The 23720-nt window shown below is 42.3% G+C and overlaps 1 protein-coding gene and 1 pseudogene across 1 annotated transcript; both read left to right on the top strand.

Annotated features, from left to right (window-relative positions):
• Nucleotides 1-922: 922 nt before the first annotated feature.
• Nucleotides 923-20802, top strand: LOC118842038 (annotated as a pseudogene).
• Nucleotides 20803-20836: 34 nt separating this feature from the next.
• LOC118842039 (protocadherin alpha-8-like) lies at nucleotides 20837-23257 on the top strand. Its single transcript, XM_036749713.1, has one exon. The coding sequence runs from the start codon at nucleotides 20837-20839 to the stop codon at nucleotides 23255-23257; it is 2421 nt and encodes an 806-aa protein (XP_036605608.1).
• Nucleotides 23258-23720: the final 463 nt, after the last annotated feature.

Raw genomic sequence — 23720 nt, forward strand, 5'->3', positions numbered from 1 at the left:
AATGTGAGACTCAGAGTTTTAAAAAAAATGTTAAAAATTGTTTTTACATGCAACTGGGAAATAAGTTATAGAGGCAATGGAGTATAGCAATCTATCTTGCCCTACAGCAAAATAGAAGAGAGGGGGATAATAGAAGGGAGGAGGTGATAGAATGGAGGGCAGATTATAGAAAGGGGTAATCAGAATGCCTGACATCTTGGGGTGGGGGGAGTGGAGAGTTAGGGAGAAAATTTTGACCTCAAAATCTTGTGGAAGTGAAAGTTGGAGACTCAAAATAAATTAATAAAAATTGCGGGAAAAAAAAGTGTTGGAGGTGTGTTACGGGCTTCCGAAGCCTTGTAACTATGCTCGGGGTTCCCCCCAAGCCCCAGGCCTCTGCCTAAGCAAAGGGCCTGATCTCGCGGACAATGAACGGGGCGGGAGATGAACAAGATGGCGAATGACTCTGTTTATTATTTCAGCAAGCAGCACATTTATACCTTTAGTGACGTAGGTACACTCTTTGGTTACGTGGGTGAAAGACAGGTAAAATTCATACACCTGGGTCCTAGGACCGCTCTGACTCCACCTACTCTCCTCCCCTTCTCTTCCCGCGCTACCCGAAGCTCCCTGCGGGCAGGCAGTAACCGGAAAAGAACCAGAAGTTCCACATGCTCTGCCAGAGAGCCGGAAGTTCCACGTGGTCAGGCAGCCGGAAGTTCCACGTGGTCAGGCAGGTCCGACCTGGAATCGCTAGGGAGGCAACAAAGGCGAGACCCCTCCTCCTGGCTCCACCCACATCCCAAAGCCCTGAGTCTATCTCAGCAGGCCCCTGGGCCTGGAGGTCCGAGGAGGACAGGGCTTGGCTCCAACTCGGCCTGTAACAGAGGTGGGCGTTGGGCACAGCCCTTTTCGTGTGGGTCTGTACGCTGGTGAAATAAGCATGATGCAGGCCTTGGAGGAGTTTGATGGGCCTAAACAGGTGCTGCTGGTGTTGGTGAAGGATCACGGGGATCCCGTGCTGTCTGCCACACCTACTGTGATGGTATCCCTGGTGGCAGCGGACAAACCCTGCAGACGTCTAGTGCAGTCCATGCAAAAGTGAAGGATGGGGTTAGAAAAGAGGCACTTCAGGTGGATATTAACATGTATCTGATCATAGCTATCTGCTCCTTTTCCAGTTTGTTGGTGCTGAGCTTGCTGTTCTATGAGGCAATGCAGTGCTCTGCGCCTCTGGAGGGCCTCTACTGTCCAAGAAAGCCTAGTGTAGTGGGTTCAAGGGACTTGGGGAGCTTATCTTATTCTGAGCAGTGGCAGCTGAAGATTTTCTTTGGAGAGGGAGCCACTAAGAGGGCCCTAATGGCCTTCAGCTCCAACTTCCCTCCTTGTTTGGGGAACAGAGGTCAGCAGCAGGAGATGGTCCCAGAACTTGGGAAGGTAAGTCTTAATTCCTACGTCTGAGATGAGAGATAGTCTATTAGCAATTTTTTAAAAGTTTGAGCAATTCCCACAAATATTTTCTATTCCCCTCCCCAGAAGTTTCATCCTTCATTTAACAAACATCTAATGTTATATTAAATTTCCCTTTGTGACATCGGGATTTTCTAGATACAAATAGTATTTGAATGATAATGAGCAATATGCAAGTTCTGCTTTTGGGGATAGTTTTAGTCCTTTGAAGTACTGATTTCATTTTTCCATGAATGTATGCCAGAAGTAAAAATTCCACTTGGATAAACTGTATACTTTTAAAAATTTTGCACCATCCTGTAGGAACTACCCCTCTCCCCCAAATTGACCCTCACAAGTTTGTAGGTTTATTCTCTAGTGGATGGACTACTTCCCAGGGTTCGTGCATATACTTTGGGCTCGAAAACCCACACCAGTGCACCTAGCTGAACAGTCATCCAGGAAACACAATGAACTGAAAACGAAGGCATCTACCGAGATGGTATGGTATCTACAAAACATCTCCTCCTCTCCTCTTCTCCCCCTCTCCCCCCAATATGAAGCTCATTTTACCACAGATAAGTAGGAAGAGTGGGCACAAATGTAGAATACAGTCAAGCTTGAATATAGGAAACATGTGGCCCAAGTAATTCATGCTTCCAGTGCTTTTTGTCTGAACATCATTTCAACCTACACCCCCCTTTCCCTTGATAAACTACATTCTTCACTCATTTTGATGCCATATTCTCATGTACTTGGGTAAAACTATGCTTTTCGCTTTTTGCTTGTTTCAACAATCCAGCTAGCAGCTGTTGTGGGGGTATAAGACCAACATAACCCCGACAACAAGCATGCTACCACCACATTGCCAAAGCACAAGTTCTTTTGATCTGCTACGTGAAGGGGTTGAAAAGCTTACTTTAATTCAGCATACAAATATCATGCACTTAGTTCAGGGGAAAAAGCCAGCACCCTGAACTTCAGAACAAATACAAACAAATTACAAACATCAACAGACAGACCTTGTCTGATTCAAATCCCAATACATAATTACCAGAGTTTAACAAAGTCTCAGCATCCGGGTTATGAGCTGGAGGGCTCCTCAGCTACAGCTGCCTGGAGTCTCTACATCAGCACCACCACGAGTGAGAGTCCTTCACAAATGGCCCTGTCCTCTCTTCTTATAGGGCTTCAGATGTCATCAAACATCATCTGAATGACCAGAACTTAGGCTGCTATGATTGGTTCTTGAGTTAGCCCCTCCCCTTAGGACCCTGGGAAGTTCACATCCACATAGGTTAGGTTAACACCTAACAGAGGTTAGAGCCTGGGGCTTAGCACTTAGTAAGACTCAATGAAATACACTGAATTACTCAAAAGAAACAAAGCCAAACTCTTCAAGGGCACTTGAAGAGCTAAGTGCTAAGAGCCCATTTTGCTTACCAACACACTCCACCCATTGTTCTAGGATACATAATCTAATCAGCCATGTATCCTAGAACATACATTCACCCATCATACATTGTGATCCAATTATGCAGGAAACTAAAACATATCATTCACAACAAAGCAAAACATATTATTCAGTGACATTCCCAAATATTTGTTTGCAATACAAACATGACCCATCCCTAGGTCCCAGCAAGATAATCTCTTCAATCAATCATTCCCAAAATACTTGTTAACAATTCAAATGTCCACCCCTAGGTCAAAGCAAGTTAATCTCTTTAGCTCATAAAGTACTTCTTGAGCATCACCCTGCCATTGCAGGCTTTTACCCAGTACCCTGAGGCATGGGCATGCTTTAGTTAGCAAAGCGTTAAAGCAAACAAGCAAACAAATAGAGTTCTCTTGGGGATGTCTCCTCCCCAAACTGCTGTTGCAGGCATCCAAAGTCCCAATTTAAAATAAAGAGTCCAAACAAAGTTCTTTTGAGGTCTGTTCTCCCCTTATGTTCCAGTCCCAGGTTCCAAGTCCTGAGGGTCCGCTGGGCAATAAGGCCCACAGGGTGGGGTCCCTGGGGGTCCAAGGCACTTCCCCCATCCCAACAAAAAAAAAACAAATCCATGCCTCCCTCCAAGATCCCAAGCAGCGCAAGCTGAAGGGACCAAAAAGGCAGACTCAGTGCCTTGCTGCAAAATTTCCATCTTGCCCCAGGGCTGAATTCCAATTCCCTGGGTTCCTTGTTGTCTAGCTCTGGCTGGCCTCTCCTGGTTTCTGCTGGAATCTGGATTGCAGTGTAGGTGATTCTCCATCTTTTTGCTCACCTCAAAGTTCTCTGCTCTGGCTGGGGAAGGCAGGGAAAAAGCACACTCAGCGTCTTGCTGCAAAGTTTCCATCTTGCCCCAGGGCTGGACTCCAAGCTCCTGGGTTCCAACTCCAGCTGGCCTCACCTGGCTTCTTCTGGAATCCCAATGTAGGTGGTACCCCATCTTTGTACTCACCTCACCAAAGTCAGTTGGAAGGCAGCTCACTGCTCTCACGTTTCCAAAGTTCTCATGCAGGCAGTCTTCTGTTCTGTCTGGGTCAGTATTTCAGCAGCTGCCATCCACTTCTTCTTTTTTCTCACCAGCCCCTCCTGCCAAATCTGTAGGAAGGCCATTCTCCACTCCTGTTTCAAAACTCCATATACAATATAATCTCAAGACATTCACCCTTTCCGCACAGTTCTCTGGGGCCAGGCTTATCAACTTAAGCCCTGGGAAGAAGGGATTATCTCCTGCTCTGGGCCCCTGGGAAACCATGGCCAGCACTTCCACTAGCCTGTTTTCCTTCAGGACTTCGTTGCTTCTGAGGCTCCACAGAACCATAGCCACCCCAAGTACAAAGAGCAGTCCAAAAACAGAGAAACATTCAACCAACCCAGTACCCCAAAACGCCATGCTCTCCTTTTAAAAACGCAGATCCTGCTGACTATGCCATTTGTTTCATCAATCTGGCTAGCAGCTGTTGTGGGGGTGTAAGACCGACACAACCCCGACAACAAGCATGCTACCAGCACACTGCAAAAGCACAGGTTCTTTTGATCTGCTTAACTAAGGAAAGCTACATGAAGGGGTTGACAAGCTTACTTTAATTCAGCATACAAATATCATGCACTTAGTTCAGGGGAAAAAGCCAGCACCCTAAACTTCAGAACAAATACAAACAAATTACAAACATCAACAGACAGACCTTGTCTGATTCAAATCCCAATACATAGTTACCAGAGTTTAACAAAGTCTCAGCATCCGGGTTTCGAGATGGAGGACTCCTTAGCTACAGCTGCCTGGAGTCTCTACATCAGCACCACCACGAGTGACAGCCCTTCACAAATGGCCCTGTCCTCTCTTCTTATAGGGCTTCAGATGTCATCAAACATCATCTGAATGACCAGAACTTAGGCTGCTATGATTGGTTCTTGAGTTAGCCCCTCCCCTTAGAACCCTGGGAGGTTCACATCCACATAGGTTAGGTTAACACCTAACAGAGGTTAGAGCCTGGGGCTTAGCACTTAGTAAGATTCAATGAAATACATTGAATTACTCAAAAGAAACAAAGCCAAACTCTTCAAGGGCACTTGAAGAGCTAAGTGCTTAGAGCCCATTTTGCTTACCAACACATTGCTTTAGGAGTGAGTTATGCTGATGTATTAAATTTGCAGCACTAGTCCATCAAGTGCCTTTCTTATCTAGCCCATAAACTTTAATCCAAAATTTTATCTTGAGATATTTTATGATTCAAAGACATAAATGGGTGGGTGGGGAATAGGGTGTTGATGACTAGGGCTTTGTCAGAAGATTGTACCAATGATTTTTCTCTCCTGGAAGGGGCTTGTTGCCTCTTTCATTTTCATCTGCCTCACTCCCCCTCAAAGGAACTTGGCTCTAGTACCAGTTACTAGTTCCTGCTCCATTTTGACTCCTTATTAGCAAGCCATTATTAGCTACTTTTCTGTAGTCATGGTTACTAACAACTCATTTTCTCTTGTCCTCAGGCCTAGCCACACTCATGGTGCCGACCTGTCAGAATACAAATCTCAAATGACAGAATAATTATTTCATTATTTTCAAACTTAAATGTATAAAACATAACTAATTTTACAATATAAACATACACGGAGAAAAATTTAATAGAATTTTAAAATAAGAATATAATTCACTATTCTAATGGATATATCATTACCTCAATCTGTGTATTCCCTTCAGTGTTACATTTTGCAACCTGTCCACACCTCATGCTTTTCATTTCTTATCTATGTCCTCCCACAGGATCTATACTCAACATGGGGAAATCATTTATCTAAATCTTTGTATATTTTGTGAGTATCAGTATAGAATTTGAGTTCTCTACCAGTTATCTCTCAGCCTTCATATATGGATATATTTCTGCCATGATCTGGAGTACTTCACTCCTCTCCCTACCCAATCCCCAAGGCTTTTCAGCTTCCTTTTATGTGTTGTCTTCCCCTATTAGGATGTAAGTACCTCAAAAGCAGGGACTATCTTTCTTCTTGTATTTGTATTCCAAGTGCTTAGCACAATGCTTGGCACATGGTAAGCACTTAATAGATACTTGTTTATGTGAATAGTCAGTCAGTTTTTCCACTAATATATTTTCTGGAAGATACCTGTATCAATACTTAATTTGCATAAAAGGCATATACAACCTGTTGATGTCTATGGTGCATCTTGTTAGTGTTCTTTGGGAAGCTGGCAATTTTTGTTTTTCAGAGATTGTACTGTTTGCTGATTTATAGCCTCACTTGTCAAATGTTGTTGTTATAAGAATGGGTTTTTGTGTTGGGGAGCAGCTTGGAATCATGCAATTTCACAAATACAAATCATCTCAAATCTCTGTTCTCTGATTTCTATTTAATCCTGGTCTTGGCTCATGGTCTCAGCTCATTGTTCACAAAACTGATTAATACAGGAGGCTGTTAGTTAAACTGCCTATCTAGGGTTGGTTTGGCTTTTTAATTTTTCCTTTGTGGACTGTTAGGCCAATCTCCTTTGGGTGGCTGTAGATAGTGTTAAGGAGCTTATCTTTTTTCTGGGGCTTGATACAATCAGCAGAATGTCGGCAGAAAACAGTAGCTTCTGGAGGACTTTGCCCTTTTGGGAATCCCTTTAACAAATACTATTCAGAAAAATCTTGCTGTTTTGGAAAATATTTTCATTATTGAAAATATTGGATGGTAAAATCATTCTATCTTTTTCTATTCTTGGAGTATGATTTCTGTTCTCACCTGAACCTCACCAAGAATCCCTTCTACATTGTTTCCACAATTTGGCTAGCAGTTACTGTGACTGTGTAAAACCAACAACAACCAGTACACAGAACGCTGCAAGCCCAGGATCTTTTGATCTGCTTTACTAAGGAAAGCAACGTTAAGGGGTTAACAAGCTTACTTTAATCCAGTATACAAATATCATTCACTTAGCTCAGGGGGAAAAGCCAGCACCCTGAACTTCAGAGCAAATACAAACAAATTACAAACATCAACAGACAGACTTTGTCTGATTCAAACCTCAATGCATAGTTACCAGAGTTTAACAAAGCTGAACATCTGGATTTACAAGCTGGAGGGTTCATAACTACAGCTGCCCAGAGTCTCCACATCAGCGCACTGCCAAGAGTGAGAGCTCTAAGCAAATAGCTCTGTCTTCTCTTTTTATGCACTCTTTAGCCTTCATCAAACATCATCTGAGCAACCAGAACTTAAGCTCTTATTATTTGCTCTGATCTTAGCAACTCCCCTTAGACCCTGAGGGCCTCTCACCCACATAGGCTTAGCACCTAATAGATAGGGGTTTGGGCCTGGGGCTTAGCACCTAGTAAGACTCAATCAAAGATACCCAACTTAATTGATATTACACATATCACCATCAAAAACATGGCCACCATTCACTTTCATATCTTGAGTGAGGGGTAACCCATTACCTCATCAGAAAATATATTTTTGCATAACTGGAATTTTTAGGAAAGTTTTCCTTATAAAAAAGTATAAATATTCCTTTCAGAAATGTCCACCTATTGCTTCTATTTCTGGGACTGCCTGTGAGACCAAGAAATCTCCCTTTTCACCATGAAAGTCCTTCAAATACTTAAAGATAGCTTTCATGCATTTTCCTTGTTTTCTCTTCTCTTCTTTCTTAGTTCATTAAACCATTCTTTAAATCGCAGAGTCCTCTGAGGCTAAGAAATCTGATCCCTTTTCACCATAAAAATCCTTCAGATACTTAGATAGCTTTCATGTTTTTTCCTTAAGTTTTCTCTTCTCTTCATTCTTAGTTTATTAAAACAATCTTTAAATTGCAGTCTCCAGTCTATTACCAATTGTGATTACCTTCCTCTGGACGCTCTCTGGTTTATTAGCATGCTTCCTAAAATATGACCAGGAACTGAACACTAAATTACATATGTTCTCTAACCAAATAGAAGAGTATATACTTTCATTTCAGTGTTATTGACACTAATTTTCTTGATGTAGCCTATGATTTATTTAGCTTTATTCACTCTCATATTGCATTGTTGACTCATCTCTTCAAAGTTGAACAGAACTTCCAGATCTTGTTCATGAAAATTGTTGCTGATATGTTTTTATCTTTGGAAAGCTCATTTTAAAAATACAAATGTAGGATTGTTTAGAGAGCTCTATTAAATGTCATCTAACTAATTCACTCTATTTTCCTATCCTGTAGACATCTGCTTGGAGCTATAAATTTTCATAAAATGCATTAACTATTCATTTCAGATTTACCTCTTCTGAAAATCTGATAAGCATGTCATCCTAGTCATTGATGAAAGTGTTAAATATAATCAAGAATAGATCACTGAAGCTCCCCAACAGAGACATAAGTCCAAATGGATACCAAGGCATTAATTATTATTATTGGCATCTAATCATGGATCCAATTCTGAATTTACCCAACTGTACTATTGACTTGCCCACATTACTTCATCTTGTCAATTGGGATAGCATGAGAAATTTTGTTTAATGCTTTACAGTAATCTAGTCAAGCTATGTCTATCCAATTATCCTATTTTAAAGTCTAATAACCTTGTCAAAAATGGATATGAATTAGTCTGTAAATCATGATGGCTCTAAGCAATTGACACTTTCATTTCTAGATACAGACTAACCATTTCCTTAATAATGGATTCTAAATCCTTACCAGGCATTGAAGTGATGTTCACTAGTTTGTATTTTGAAGACTTCATTCTAATGCCATTTTTAAAGAAATCAGGGTAACACTCTCCAGTTCTATGACATATCTCTCATTCTTTATGATCTTTCAAAGACCACTGCAAGTAACTCTATAATCAAAATTGTCAATATTTTCAATAGCATGAGATTCAGTTCACAAAAGCCAGGTGACTTGAACTGATCATTTGCATTTAGACAGTTTCTTATTATTTCCTTACTTATCTTCAGTTTTCACTCCCTATTAACCATTTTTCATGCTGTTTTTTCCATTCCAAAGCTGATTCTTGTTGGTACAGAAAACTGAAAGAAAGTAAGGGTTGATCAATTCTGCATTTCTGAAATTGTGTGTTATCACTGTCAAATCTGTTGTGAGAAATACTATAATCCCTTCTTTGATCCTTCTTTTCCATCCAGACAGAGTAAAAGGCTTTTAGGTTGTTCTTCATATTCTGCCAAAACAACAAATGGAAGACATTCAACAGTCACTTGAAAATGTGGGGCTGGAACTCAGCAGAGTCATTATAGTTGGATTGTAGATTTGGGAGTCAAATGTGTTTAGAGAATTGCACCCATAGGAATATTACCAAAAGAAAGACAATAGTGTCCAGTGAGTCCAGAAAATAAAAAATTTAGGATATTTCCTTCAGCACTGCTTCTTTCCTCCCTTATGTTTCCCAAGTGTTCTGAGACAAACACATTTATACACTTCACTTTTAAATGACTAAATTCATAATTCTTACTGATTGCCACTCATTTATTATCAATATCTTTAAAGCTATAAAGAGAAAGGTGAAAAGATGTTTTCTTTTTTTCCTCACATTGCTTAGACACTTTGGATCATTCCTACTTCCTTACAATAATTTTTTGGAGGAGGGAAGGCAGAGCAATTGGGGTTAAGTGATTTGCCCAAAGTCACACAACTAGCAAATGTGTCAACTGTTTGAGGTCGAATTTGAACTCAGGTCATCCTGACTCCAAGGCCAGTGTTGTACTCACTGTGCCACCTAGCTGCTGGTATGTTGGAGATCTCTTATTGTTTAAGCTCTTTGAGTGGCTGGTCTACTTAATCACCTGTTCTGGTATTACATCAGTATAGCATAGCCCTTTACACATAAAGACTTAAATAGTTGTGGATTTGAATTTTTCCTAGTGAACAAAGACTCTATTGCTTCTATATCAGGTAATATAACACCTTGAAGGGGATAATATTGCTTTCTGAAATCGTGAGAATGATGGTCTTATGCTTCAATAGAAGCTCAAATATGGGGAACTAGATTGAAGATATGGTCTACTGTAAATACCGTAATGGAAATTACTGAACTGAGTCTGTGTACCATTTAGTATCGGCCACATGATGTCGCTGCGTACCACGAAATGGTCTCCCCACAAAAGGCCAAACCTCACATTAAATACTATATCTATTCAGTCGACGATGCTGAATGATGGCGGATGTAGTAGAATGGGTTTGAAAGAATCAGAGAGCAATATTTACCTTTACTCTCTAAAGATGATTCATTGATTAGAACAACTCCACGGAGGATTTGCAATGTTTTTTTTTTTCCTGGGTAGGCAGCCTGGGAAGCCGGCATCTATTGGTTTCATTTATGCTTTATACAGCCTGCGAGGTGGGGAGCGACCACGTCAGTCATTCGGTGCCGGAGGAAGCGAAAGACCGTATGTTCATGGGGCGAATCGCTCAGGACTTCGGTCTGGAGGTCGGAGAACTGGTGTCGCGATTGTTTCGGGTGGTGTCCAAGGGCCGCAGGAAATACCTGGAGGTAAATGTGCAGAATGGCATTTTGTTTGTGAATTCTCGGATCGACCTGGAGGGGCTGTGCGGCCGCAGTCCTGTTTGTAGCATCCACCTGGAGGTGATCGTGGGCAAACCGCTGCAAGTTTTCCATGTGAAAGTGGAAATCAAAGACATTAATGACAACCCGCCCTTGTTCCCAGAGAACGAACAAAAGCTGTTTATTCCCAAATCCAGGTTGCCAGACTCTAGGTTTCCACTAGAGGGTGCGTCTGACCCAGATATTGGGAGTAACATCTTGCTTACGTACTCACTCAGCATCAATGTTCACTTCATTTTAGATGTAAAATCAAAGAATGATCGAGACAAAATGGTTGAGCTAGTGCTGAAAAAAACGCTAGACAGAGAGGAAGTTCCTGAACATCACTTAATACTGACAGCCACAGATGGGGACAAACCTAAACTCAGAGGCACAGTGGAGCTGCTCATCACAGTCCTGGATGTGAATGATAACGCCCCCACTTTTGAGCGATCAGAATATGAAGTGAAGATATTAGAAAATGCAACCACTGGGACATTAGTGGTCAGACTGAATGCCTCCGATGTGGACTAGGGCACCAATCGGGAGATTTTATACTTTCTCAATAGTCTTGCTCCACCTGTGATTAAAGATAAATTTCATATAAATTCAGATACAGGAGAAATTACAATCCAAAGAGAATTGGACTTCAAACAAATAAATTCATATAAATTTCGAGTTGATGCAACAGATAAAGGCAACCTGCCCATGGTTGGACATTGTACTATCCGAGTGGACGTCCTGGACACCAATGATAATCCTCCGGAATTGGCGGTGACATTGCTGTCAATTCCTGTCAGAGAAGATGCTCCTCCAGGCACAAGTTATCGCCCTCATTAGTGTGTCCCACTGTGACTCTGGAGCCAACGGACAGGTCACTTGCTCGATGTTACCCCCCTCACCCTTCACGTTGGTGTCCACTTTCAGGAATTACTACTCGCTGGTGCTGGAGAGCGCCGTGGACCGCGAGAGCATGAGGGTCTATGAACTGGCGGTGACGGCGAGGGATGGCTGTTCTCCAGCGCTTTGGGGCACTGCCAGTGTGACTGTGGGTATTGCTGACATTAACGATAACGCTCCTGCCTTCGAGCACCCTTTGAACACCTTGTTCGTGAAAGAGAACAACCCGCCAGGCAGTCACATCTTCACAGTGTCCGCATCGGACCCTGATGCTCAGGAGAATGCGCTAGTGTCTTACTCTCTACTGGAGCGGTGGCTGGGGGAGTGTCCTCTGTCGAGCTATGTGTCTGTGCACTCGGAGAGCGGTAAAGTGTACACCTTGCAGCCCTTGGATCACGAGGAGATGGAGCTGCTGCAATTCCAGGTGAGTGCCTGCGATGTGGGCTTCCCTCCACTGAACAGCAATGTGAGCTTGCGGGTGTTTCTGCTGGATGAGAACGACAACGCACCGGTTGTGCTGCCGCCTCATGCTGGCGTTAGTGCGGTGACTAAACTGGTGCCACAGTCAGTACCTGCAGGCAGCATGGTGGCGAAGATCCGGGCTGTAGATGCGGATTCAGGGTACAATGCTTGGCTGTGTTATGAGCAGCTCTGGGAGGTGGGCACTGGACACAGCCCTTTACGAGTAGGTCTGTATACTGGTGAAATCAGTACTACTCGGGCCCTGGATGATTCGGATGGACTGAGGCAGACACTCCTTGTGTTGGTGAAAGATCATGGAGAGCCCACGTTGAAGGCCACTGCAACCATGACTGTGTCACTTGTAGAGATAGGGAGAGAGTTTAAAGGTTCTTGTCTGGCTTCCGGGGACGTAGGAAAGACTGGCGTAGGGCAGAAGGCCCTGGTGGATGTGAATGTCTGTCTGATCATTGCCATCTGCTTGGTGTCTAGCCTGTTGGTGTTGAGCCTGTTGCTATATGTGGCATTTTGGTGCTCCTCGCCCCCACATGGGCCTGGAAAGTCCACTTTGGTGTGTTCAAACACCGTAGGGAGTTGGGGTTATTCCCATCAGCAAAGACAGATTTGCTCTGGGGAGGGCGCTGCCAAGAACGATCTCATGGCCTTCAGCCCAAACCTTCTACTGTGTCCAGGTTCTCAGGACAGAAAAAAGGCAGAGCACACACAGAACTTGGGGAACGTAATTGTGAATTTGTACCTTTGAGAATATCTTTTATGTTGATTCAGATATTTAGAAAATTATCTCGTATACCTAAATTCCTTTTTTAAAAATAGAGACATCTCATATTGTTTTAACATCTAATTTTACTAACATTAAATTTCATTTTCAGTGTTGGAATATTTTAAAATTAATTGTGCATATGTGTGTGAAGTATGATCACTTTGAATGGAACAAAGATTAATAGAGAATTCTTGCCACTGGAGACTTTTAGTCAATGTATCTTTTCTGGAATCTACTTGACTAATCTTCCATATGCATAGATAGGATTTTCCAGGCTGTTCCCCAGATCTTTAGTGGCTCTATTTTTCCCCTATGGAGTTCCAACTTATTTAACTGTCATTTGAGGTCCTCTGGAAGTCAGTAGTTTTTTAACAATTAATACTTATGTCATATTACTTGTCTCTACACATTGTTCTTTAGCAAGCCAGAATACTTTGTCCTCTAAACATTCCTTCAGACTTTTTTTAGGCTTATTGTGTTTGGTTTCTTATTGCATTACCTCTGGAATATCTTCCCTTCCCCTATTTGGCTGTTGAATTACTACCCAATTGAAATTCATCTCTTTCTTTCTTTTCTTTATAAAAATACTATTTATTTTAACTTTTCTAATATATAATTTTGAGTTCAAAATTCTATCCCTCTCTATCCCAGAAAGCTGCCAGCACACCATGAAAAAACAGGTTCTTTTGATCTGCCTTAATAAAGAAAGCAAGGTGAAGGGGTGGACAAGCTTATTTTAATTTAGCATACAAATATCATTCACTTAGTTCAGGGGAAAAAGCCAACACCCTGAACTTCACAATAAAATACAAACAAATTACAAACATCAACAGACAGACCCAATACAATTCATAGTTACCAACATCTAGGTTCAGCCCGGGAGCTCAGAACGAGGGCTCGCCAACACTGCAGGTAGAGCTCCAACAGAAAAGGATCTTCAAGCTGTCTTCTCTCCTCTTATAGAGTTTTTGACATCATCAAGCATCATCTGAATGACCAGAGCCCAGGCTCTGGTGATTGGTTCTTGAGTTGGCCCCTCCCCTTAGGACCCTAGGAGGTTCACATCCACATAGATTAGGTTAACACCCAATAGGGCATGGTTCTGGAGTTAACACCTCCCCTTAGCCAGCCCCATCTTGGGCCCCACCCCAGTCACCAATATGCACCCACATAGGTTCCACACCCAATAGGGCTCTGGGCCTGGGGCCCAGCACCTAGCAAGGCTCAATGAAATACACTGAGTTACTCAAAGAAAACAAAGGCCATTTTGCTTACCAACACACTCCACCCCTTCTTCTAGGATACATAATCTAATCAGTCACACATTATGATCCAATTACAAAGGAAACTAAAACATATCATTCACAATAAAGCAAAACATATCATTCAGCGACATTCCCAAATATTGGTTTACAATTCAAATGTGACCCACCCCTAGGTCCCAGCAAGATAATCTCTTCAATCAATCATTCCCAAAATACTTGTTAATGATTCAAATGCCCACCCCTAGATCTTTGTACCCATTACATAGGATCAATAATATCATAACAATAAAACAATACAGCAAGGATAATACAAAATAAGTATACAGAGCAGTATCATCATTCACCCCCACTTGAACAATTGGGGCTCAAAATCTTGGAGTAAGGGGTGAAGGTCTCATTTTCCATAGCTTCTTCTTGCTGAAACTGGACGTACAGCTGTCCCAGCCCCAAGAGTCCCATGCCAGAGGTCAGTTCTTTAGCAAGCTGGCAGGAATTCCAAGAATGCTACATGCTTAGGCAGTCACTTGAAAGTGTAGGGTGCTTAAGCCTAAAGGAGACAGAACCAGCAACAAGGCTAACCAAAACAAATAACAAAAAGAGTAGGCAAGTATGGGCTATTATCCTTCAAATAAAATCATCTCCAGTTTGGTTGAGATTCCAGTTATGCAAAGATCCAATATCAGAGCCAACTCAGGTGGGAAATGTTTGTTTTCAAAAGGAACACAATGAGGAAGTCAAGAGGATCCCATCCTAGATAGAGACTAAGCTTGCCCTCAAGGCTTTTTCCCCAGATAAAAACTTTCATCCGTTAATCACACAAGATCACCTTCCCTCTGAGTGGTCTGTGGCATTTATCAGCATCAGCCATACTTGTGGAGTCATGAATCTATTATTATAGTCCTATTCACGGTAAAATATACAAAGGGTATTTTTTCACAGGGGATAATAAAACTATCCTATCATTTCTACAAAATTGTACAGTTTTTTTCACCCTTTCAGCACAGTCCTCCGGGGCCAGGCTTATCAGCTTAAGCCCCAGGAAGAAGGGATTATCTCCTGCTCTGGGCCCCTGGGAAACTGTGTCAAATGGCCTTTGTTTTCTTTGAGTGACTCAGTTTATCTCATTGAGCCTTGCTGGGTGCTGGGCCCCTGCTAGGGCTAACTCCAGGGAGAGCCTAGTTTACATGTCTGGGACAGCAGAAGCTTTTAGACCACATAGGTTTAGGTCAGCCTCTTTGTGATGATTCATGGGGCTGGCTAAGGGGAGGTGTTAACTCCAGAGCCATGTCTTATTGGGTATTAACCTAGTCTGTGTGGATGTGAACCTCCCAGGGTCCTAGGGGGAGGGGCCAACTCAAGAACCAATCAGCTCTGGTCATTCAGGTGGCGCTTGATGATGTCAAAAACTCTATAAGAGGGGAGAAGACAGCTTGAAGATCCCTTTTCGGTTGGAGCAGCAGCAGTGGTGAGCGTGACTCTGGGCCAGCCCTTGTTTCGAGCTTTTGGGCTGAACCTAGAAGTTGGTAACTATGAACTGTATTGGGTCTGTCTGTTGATATTTGTAATTTGTTTGTATTTTGTTCTGAAGTTCAGTATGCTGGTTTTTTTCCCTCAAACTAAATGAATGTTCTAAAGTTCAGGGTGCTGGCTGTTTTATCCCCTGAACTAACTGGATGCTGTCTGTATGCTCCCCTGAACTAACTGAATGTAGTCTGTATGCTGGATTAAAGTAAGCTTGTCAACCCCTTCACCGTGCTTTCCTTGGTTAAGCAGATAAAAAGAACCTGTGCTTCCCCCACGTGCCGGCAGCTTTTCTGGGTGCTGGCTGTGGGTGAATCTTACACCCCCACAGAAGCTGCTAGCCGGATTGTTAAAACAGAAACCTCAGGAGGCTCCACAGAACCATAGCCACCCCCAGTACAAAGAGCAGTCCAAAAACAGGGAAACATTCAACCAACCCAGCACCCCAAAACACCATGCTTTCCTGTTAAAGGAAGATCCTGACCATGACTACGCCATTTGGTGTAGTTGGTAAGCAAAATGGCCTTTGTTTTCTTTGAGTAACTCAGTGTATTTCATTGAGCCTTGCTAGGTGCTGGGCCCCAGGCCCAGAGCCCTATTAGGTGTGGAACCTATGTGGGTGCATATTGGTGACTGGGGTGGGGCCCAAGATGGGGCTGGCTAAGGGGAGATGTTAACTGCAGAGCCATGCCCTATTGGGTGTTAACCTAATCTATGTGGATGTGAACCTCCCAGGGTCCTAAGGAGAGGGGCCAACTCAAGAACCAATCACCAGAGCCTGGGCTCTGGTCATTCAGACAACTCTTGATGATGTCAAAAACTCTAAAAGAAGAGAGAAGACAGTTTGAAGATCCCTTTTTCTGTTGGAGCTTTTTGCAGCAGCAGTGGTGACGAGTGTGACTCTTGGCCAGCCCTTGTTCTGAGCTCCCGGGCTGAACCTAGATGTTGGTAATGATGAATTGTATTGGGTCTGTCTGTTTGATATTTGTAATTTATTTATATTTTATTCTGAAGTTCAGGGTGCTGGTTTTTTCCCCTTAACTAAGTGAATGCTGTCTGTATGCTGAATTAAAATAAGGTTGTTAACCCCTTCACCTTGCTTTCTTTATTAAGGCAGATCAAAAGAACCTGTGCTTTCCTGGCATGCTGGTAGCTTTCTGGGTGCTGGCTGTGGGTGGATCTTACACCCCCACAGAAGCTGCTAGACAGATTGTTGAAACACCACTGAAAAGGGAAGCAGTGTGATATAAATTATACATGTGAAATCATACAAAACACATTTCTACATTAGCAATGTTGCAAAAAAAGGAAAGAAAAATAAAGAAAGTGAAAGATTATACTTCAATTTGTCCCCAGAGTTCACTAGTTCTCCCTCTGGAGGTGGATAGTATTTTTCATCATTAGTCCTTTAGAATTGTGTTGGATCATTGTACTGATCAAGGTAGCTAAGACTTTCACAGTTGATCACCATTATGATGTTGCTGTTACTGTATACAATTATCTCCTGGTTTTGCTCGTTTTACTCTGTGTCGATTCACATACATTTTCCTGGGTTTTCTGAAACTGTCCTCTTCATAATTTCTTATAGCACAATAGTATTCTCTCACAACCATATACCACAACTTGTTCAACCATACCCCAATGTATACTCCTTCAATTTTTAATTCTTTGCCACTACAGAAAGAGCTTCTATAAATGTTTCTGTATACATAGGTCTTTTCCTTTTTTCTTTAATCTCTTTGTGATATAGACCTAGTAGTGGCATAGCTGGATCAAAGCATATGAAAAATTTATAGCCCTTCAGTCATAGTTCCAAAATTTTCCCCAGAATGATTGGACCAGTTCACAACTCCACCAGTAGTGCATTAGCGTACAAATTTTTCCAGATCCCCTCCAGCATTTGCCATTTTCCTTTTCAGCCATATTAGCCAGTCTGATATATGTGAGCTTCAGCATTAATTTAATTTGCATTTTTCAAATCAATAATGATTTAAGACATTTTGTCATGTGACTCTTGATAGCTTTGATTTCTTCTGATGAAAACTACCTGTTCATATCCTTTGACAATTTATTGATTGGAAAATGGCTCATTTTTATAAATTTGACTCAGTTCTTTATGTATTTGAGAAATGAGGCCTTTATCAGAGAAAACTGTTTCTTTTCTTCTAATTTTGGCGGCATTGGTTTTGTGTAAAAATTGCTTAATTTCATATGATCATAATTATCAATTTTATGGTCAAAAACTGTTCCTTTATCCATATATCTGACAGATAAATATTTTCCATGCTCCAGTAATTTGCTTTTGATATCCTCCTTTCTGTCAAAATAATATACTGATTTTGACCTTATCTTGGTATATGGTTTGAGACTTTGGTTTATGCCTAGTTTCTGCCAAAGCTGCTTTCCAGGTTTCCCAGCAATTTTTGTCAAATAGTGAATTCTTGTCCCCAAAGCTTGGATCTTTGGTTTATGAAATACTGGATTACTGTAGTAATTTACTACTGTATATTGTGTGCCTAATCTGTTCCCCTGATCTACCACACTATTTATTAGCCAGTACCACACCATTTTGATGATTACCACTTTGTGATATAGTTTGAAATCTGATGCTGCTAGGTTGCCTTCCTTCACGCCCCCCTTCCCCAATGGTTCCCTTGATATTCTTGACCGAAACTCACCTTGGTCAAGAAGCCTTCACTTTTTTCCATATATAAGTCTCCATCTTTCCCTTCTGGTCTCCAATAACAATTTGTTTTGCTATCTCCAAAATGTGCTTTAAAATGTATCTTCCTCGTCTCTGTGTTATAGCAATCACCTAAATACTGCGCACACAGGGATAATGTCTGGTCTAAGCTTTACATCTCTCCATTATCGCATACAGTGCTTTTTGGATGGCAGATGTTTTAAAAAAAAAGTTGATAAAAGTGAATTTGTTAGTATAGTGATTGGCCTCTTCTATGAAAATATGAAGGGCAAAAATCAATAATTTACCTGGATAAACTACTGTTTGCAGAATCTATTTCTTGGCTGTCACCTACCCTTGGGCATTATTGAAATCGTGTTCTTTCATTTCTTCTGAACTTTAGATTTTTTAGTATCAAATTTCCAACACTACACTGTCATGTGTACCTTTCTTCTGCAGACCTCAAACTTCAGAATTGGCTTTGATACATCTCCTAATTGTTCTTTTAAAAATGATATTAGCTACTTCACTTCAGCCAGTTTGAATCCAGTAATATATTTCTTCTCATTCGTTGTGTGTTCTCAGTTTTGGCTGTAGTGGCAATCATTTTTTTGTCCTGTGTAAATTTAATCAAAGGGCAAAAAATATCTTCCTATCACTTAGATTTTTGAAGAGTAATTTTATTGGTCAGAATAGACAAATTTCATATGAAGACTTTTGGTAATATAATTTTTAGAAAAATAGAAAATCTTATTGCTTTTAAGAAAATTTTTTTTGTTTAAATAGTCACATCTAAGTTGATACCTAATCTCTCTCTTTCTCTTCTTAGAATTAATTCAGATATTTTCTCCATGATGGTCAAGGGATATTTGCGATTTTGCTAGATCAGGCACATTTCTTTTTGTGCTGGGAATATACTAGACTGTTAATAAGCACCTAACAATTGGTCAGGATTGTTATTTCCTTTTCTCATGTGTTGCATATCTCTCAAATTTTCCCAGGTCTCTCTAGTTCCTTGAAGTTCCTTATTTGGATAGAAGAAGTACTGATGCTAAATAATACTGAGGATAGGGTTTTTCATCATCAACTGTCAATATGTTTGGCAACTGTTAATTTTATGAAAATACTAAATATGAACCTATGAGACTCGGAATCTGCAGTATGGCATTATATCAGAAATATTATTCATTAAGATTGGCAGTCATAGAAGCAGGAGTCACTAAATCTAATTCCTCTATAATTAAGTTTTTCTTCTTTCTTTAGAAGCAATAAGGGGGGGGGATTTAAAAAAAAGGGGAAAAGCTCTAAAATTTCTTAGGAGATGATATGAAACAAGCAGGCCCTCATCACTTCATCCCTGGACAATTGCAATAGTCTACTCGATAGACCTGGCTGGTACAAGATTTTCTACTCATCCTCCACTCAGCTGGCAAAGTGAACTTCCTTAAGTGTAGGTCTGACCATGCCACCTTCGAGGGGAACTCCAGTTGTTCACTATCACCTCCAGAATTGAATATAAAAGCCTCTGTTTAGCATACAAAGCCCTTAGTAAGTTGCCCCTTTTCTTTTCTAGTCATCTCACACCTTACATAACCCTTTGGCCTCCTTCCCACCTAAATACTCTTCAATCCAGTGACCTTGGACTTCTTACTATTCCTCAAGCAAGGCACTCCGTTTCTTGGCTCTAGGCAATTTTTCTGGTTGTCCTACAACTGTGGAATATTCTCCCTACTCATTTCCACCTCTTAACTACTCTAACTAACTTCCTACAGGTTCTACTTAAAAATCTCAACTTCTGTAAGAAACTCTTCCAAATTTTCCTTAATTCTAGTGCCTTCCTTTTGTTGATTATTTCCAATTTATCTTGAATACAAACTGTTCACAAGTAGTTACTGGCATGTTGTCTCCTCCAATAGGCTGTGTGCTCCTTGAGAGCAGGGGCTGTGTTTTCTCTCTTTTTGTATCTTGGCATAGTGCCTGGCACAAAGTGGCACTTAATATTTATTGACAATTAAAATGCATCATAAATATGCAAGATTATATTATTCACATTCTTATAGTACCTTAAGGTTTACAAGTGATTTCTTTGCCCAACTAGAAAAATGTCCCCATTTTGTACGTGAAGAAACTGACTCAGAGAGGGTAAGTGATTTGCCCAAGACCACAGTGAGTAGCCTTCAGGAATCAGACGCAAGCTTTCTGACCCTTTTGACTATCCATCCCATCCAGTACTTTTCTCATGGATACCAGAGATCCTGTTTAGTGTTCCAAAACGTGCAATATTTCTTCCTCTACAACAGGAAGTACTAAGATCATTTTCTTTCCTTACTACATTAACTTCTTTCTGACTATTTAAAATCAATTTAAAGACATAAAAAACCCAAAGCACTTAACTTCATAGTTAAGCAGCAGAAGCAGTCACAATGCAAGACTCCTCTTTTTTCGATGGAGAACACTGCAGTTCTTTGCTGCAGGAACTCGCAAAACTCAAAAAGTGAAAAAAAAGTTTATGAAACAATATTAAATGTTGGACAATATATGAACTGCTTTTTTACACCGTAAAGAAAATATATGACTTACACTTTGGTGCCACATGATGTCGCTGTCGACTACGGAATATCTCTAAACATTCTCTTTTGGGTCTTAGAAACTCCGTTTTGTCTTTAAATGATGCAAAGCAATGGCGGATGCTGGAGAATATAACTGAAGAAACCGACACCCATATTTACCCTCGTTCCAATATTTGAGCTACCCTTCGGAACAAAGGGAAGAGCGTTTGCGATGGTGTTTTCCTGGGGAGGCGTCTTGGGAGCTCAGCAGTTACTATTCCTATTTCTTCTCTACACGTCCTGGGAGATGGGGAGCGGTCAGGTCCATTACTCGCTGCCTGAAGAAGCAAAACACGGTACGTTTGTGGGACGAATCACGCAGGACCTGGGTCTGGAGGTCGGGGAGCTGGTGTCGAGGCTGTTCCGGGTGGTGTCCAAGGGCAGCAGGGACTACCTGGAGGTAAATGTGCAGAATGGCATTTTGTTTGTGAATTCTCGGATCGACCGGGAGGAGCTGTGCGGACGAAACCTGATTTGTAGCATCCACCTTGAGGTGATCGTGGAGAAGCCGCTGCAGGTTTTCCATGTGGAGGTGGAGATCAAGGACATTAATGACAACCCACCCTTGTTCCCAGTGAAGGAACAAAAGCTGTTTATTCCCGAATTCAGGTTGCCGGACTCAAGATTTCCTGTAGAGGGAGCTTCTGACCCAGATATTGGATCTAATGCCTTACTTACTTATAGGCTCAGCACCAACGATTACTTTATTCTAGAAGTAAAATCAAAGAATGACCAAAGTAAATTGGTTGAACTAGTGCTTAAAAAACCGCTGGACAGAGAGGAAATTCCTGAACACCACTTGACGGTGATGGCCACCGATGGGGGCAAACCTGAACTCACAGGCACAGTGCAACTACTCATCACAGTCCTGGATGTGAACGATAACGCCCCCACTTTTGAACGATCTGAATACGAAGTGAAGATAGTAGAAAATGCAGCCCACGAAACTTTAGTGATCAGACTGAATGCCTCCGATGCAGACGAGGGCATCAATCGGGAGATTTTATACTCTTTTAATAGTCTATCACCACCTGTGATTAAAGATAACTTTCATATAAATCCAGATACAGGAGAAATTTCAGTCCAAGGTCATCTAGATTTTGAAGATGTTAATTCCTATGAAATTCGAGTTGATGCGACAGACAAAGGGACTCCCCCAATGATTGGTCATTGCACAGTCTTGGTGGAAGTCCTGGACGCCAATGATAACATCCCCAATATCGCAGTGACGTCGTTGTCGCTTCCAGTCAGAGAGGATGCGCCTCCAGGGACAGTCATTGCCTCAATCCGGGTGTCTGACCGAGACTCTGGCGCCAACGGGCAGGTGACTTGCTCACTGTCACCCCCTGGGCCCTTCACACTGGTGTCCACCTTCCGAAATTACTACTCACTGGTACTGAAAGGTTCTGTGGACCGCGAGAGAGTGCCGGCTTATGAGCTTGTGGTGACTGCGAGGGACGGCGGGAAGCCAGCTCTTTGGGCCACTGCCAGCGTGTCTGTGGCCATCGGAGACGTGAACGATAACGCGCCAGCCTTCGAGCAGCCTGTGTACACTGTGTTTGTGAAGGAGAACAACCCACCGGGCAGTCACATCTTCACAGTGTCGGCGTCTGACCCGGACGCGCAAGAGAACGCGCTGGTGTCTTACTCACTGGTGGAGAGGCGGGTTGGGGAGCGTCCGCTGTCCAGCTACGTGTCTGTGCACTCGGAGAGCGGCAAAGTGTACGCCTTGCAGCCCCTGGACCACGAGGAGCTGGAGCTGCTGCAGTTCCAGGTGAGCGCCCGCGACGCAGGCTTCCCTCCCCTGGGCAGCAACGTGAGCCTGCAAGTGTTTGTTCTCGATGAAAACGACAACTCTCCGGTGGTTCTGCCCCCTCACTCAGGGTCGGGAGCGGGTGGGGTCCCAGGAACCCAGCTGGTATCCCAGTCGGTGACAGCAGGCCACGTGGTGGCCAAGATCCGAGCAGTTGACGCGGATTCTGGTTACAATGCCTGGCTGTCTTATGAGTTGCAGCCGGAGTCGGGCGTTGGTCGCAGCCCCTTTCGCGTGGGGCTGTACACTGGTGAGGTCAGCCTAACACGAGCTCTGGAGGAATCTGACGGGCCGAGGCAGACGCTGCTGGTGCTGGTGAAAGATCACGGAGAGCCAGCCCTGTCTACCACAGCCACTGTGTATGTCTCAATGGCGGAGAATGGACAGACTTCAAAGCCTTTTTCAGGGGCTTCCGGGATCGCGGCAAAGGCTGGCGTGGGAAAAGAGACAGCGCTGGTGGATGTGAATGTTTATTTGATCATCGCCATCTGCTCAGTGTCCAGCCTGTTGGTGCTGAGTCTACTGTTGTATGTGGCACTTCGGTGCTCCGCTCCTCCACAGGCCTCGTATGGGTCTGGCAAGCCGACATTGGTGTGCTCAAGTGAAATGGGCAGTTGGTCTTATTCTCAGCAGCGGCGGCAGGTGTGCTCTGGAGAAGGGGCGGCCAAGAAAGACCTCATGGCCTTCAGCCCTAACCTCCCTCCGTGTCCTGTTTCTGGGGAAAGAGGCCAGAAGCAGGAGGCAGACTTGGATAGCCCAGGGAAGGTGGGTGACTATTGATTGAGCATTTTTATTTTTGCTTAGGTGCAAATTGTTGTTTTTCCCCAAACTTTTGACAATTCTTGGGACTCTATCTTCTTACTTTAATATGTTTTTTATTTTTCTGTCTTCAGATTATGCTTTCCATTTAAGTAACCTGAAAACATGTCAGAAATGATCATGTTTCCTCTTCCATCTTCTCCTCTTTTTTGTTCACATTCCACTTCCTCTTAAGTATGTCCCTTCATATGTCAATGTTTTCATTTATTTTTTACTTAAAACAGCATGAAAATGGTTACACATTTCTGTAGAAGTCTTCCTTTGACTGGTTCCCATCACATCTCTTTTTTTTTAAAGACCTGCATAATTATCTTGTGCCACATATATTATTAGTATGAATGTTATCTTCTGCACGTTTAAGTTCTTCTTTTGATTGTTCTTGAATGCATTCCATTTCTTTGATAGGCAAAAATCAATGTTTGGA

Source organism: Trichosurus vulpecula, chromosome 3 (assembly GCF_011100635.1).
Source record: "Trichosurus vulpecula isolate mTriVul1 chromosome 3, mTriVul1.pri, whole genome shotgun sequence".
Taxonomy (NCBI): domain Eukaryota; kingdom Metazoa; phylum Chordata; class Mammalia; order Diprotodontia; family Phalangeridae; genus Trichosurus; species Trichosurus vulpecula.

Bases quoted from the DNA above. Each gene is read 5' to 3' on its own strand.
- LOC118842039 (XM_036749713.1), top strand. From the start codon at position 20,837: ATGGTGTTTTCCTGGGGAGGCGTCTTGGGAGCTCAGCAGTTACTATTC.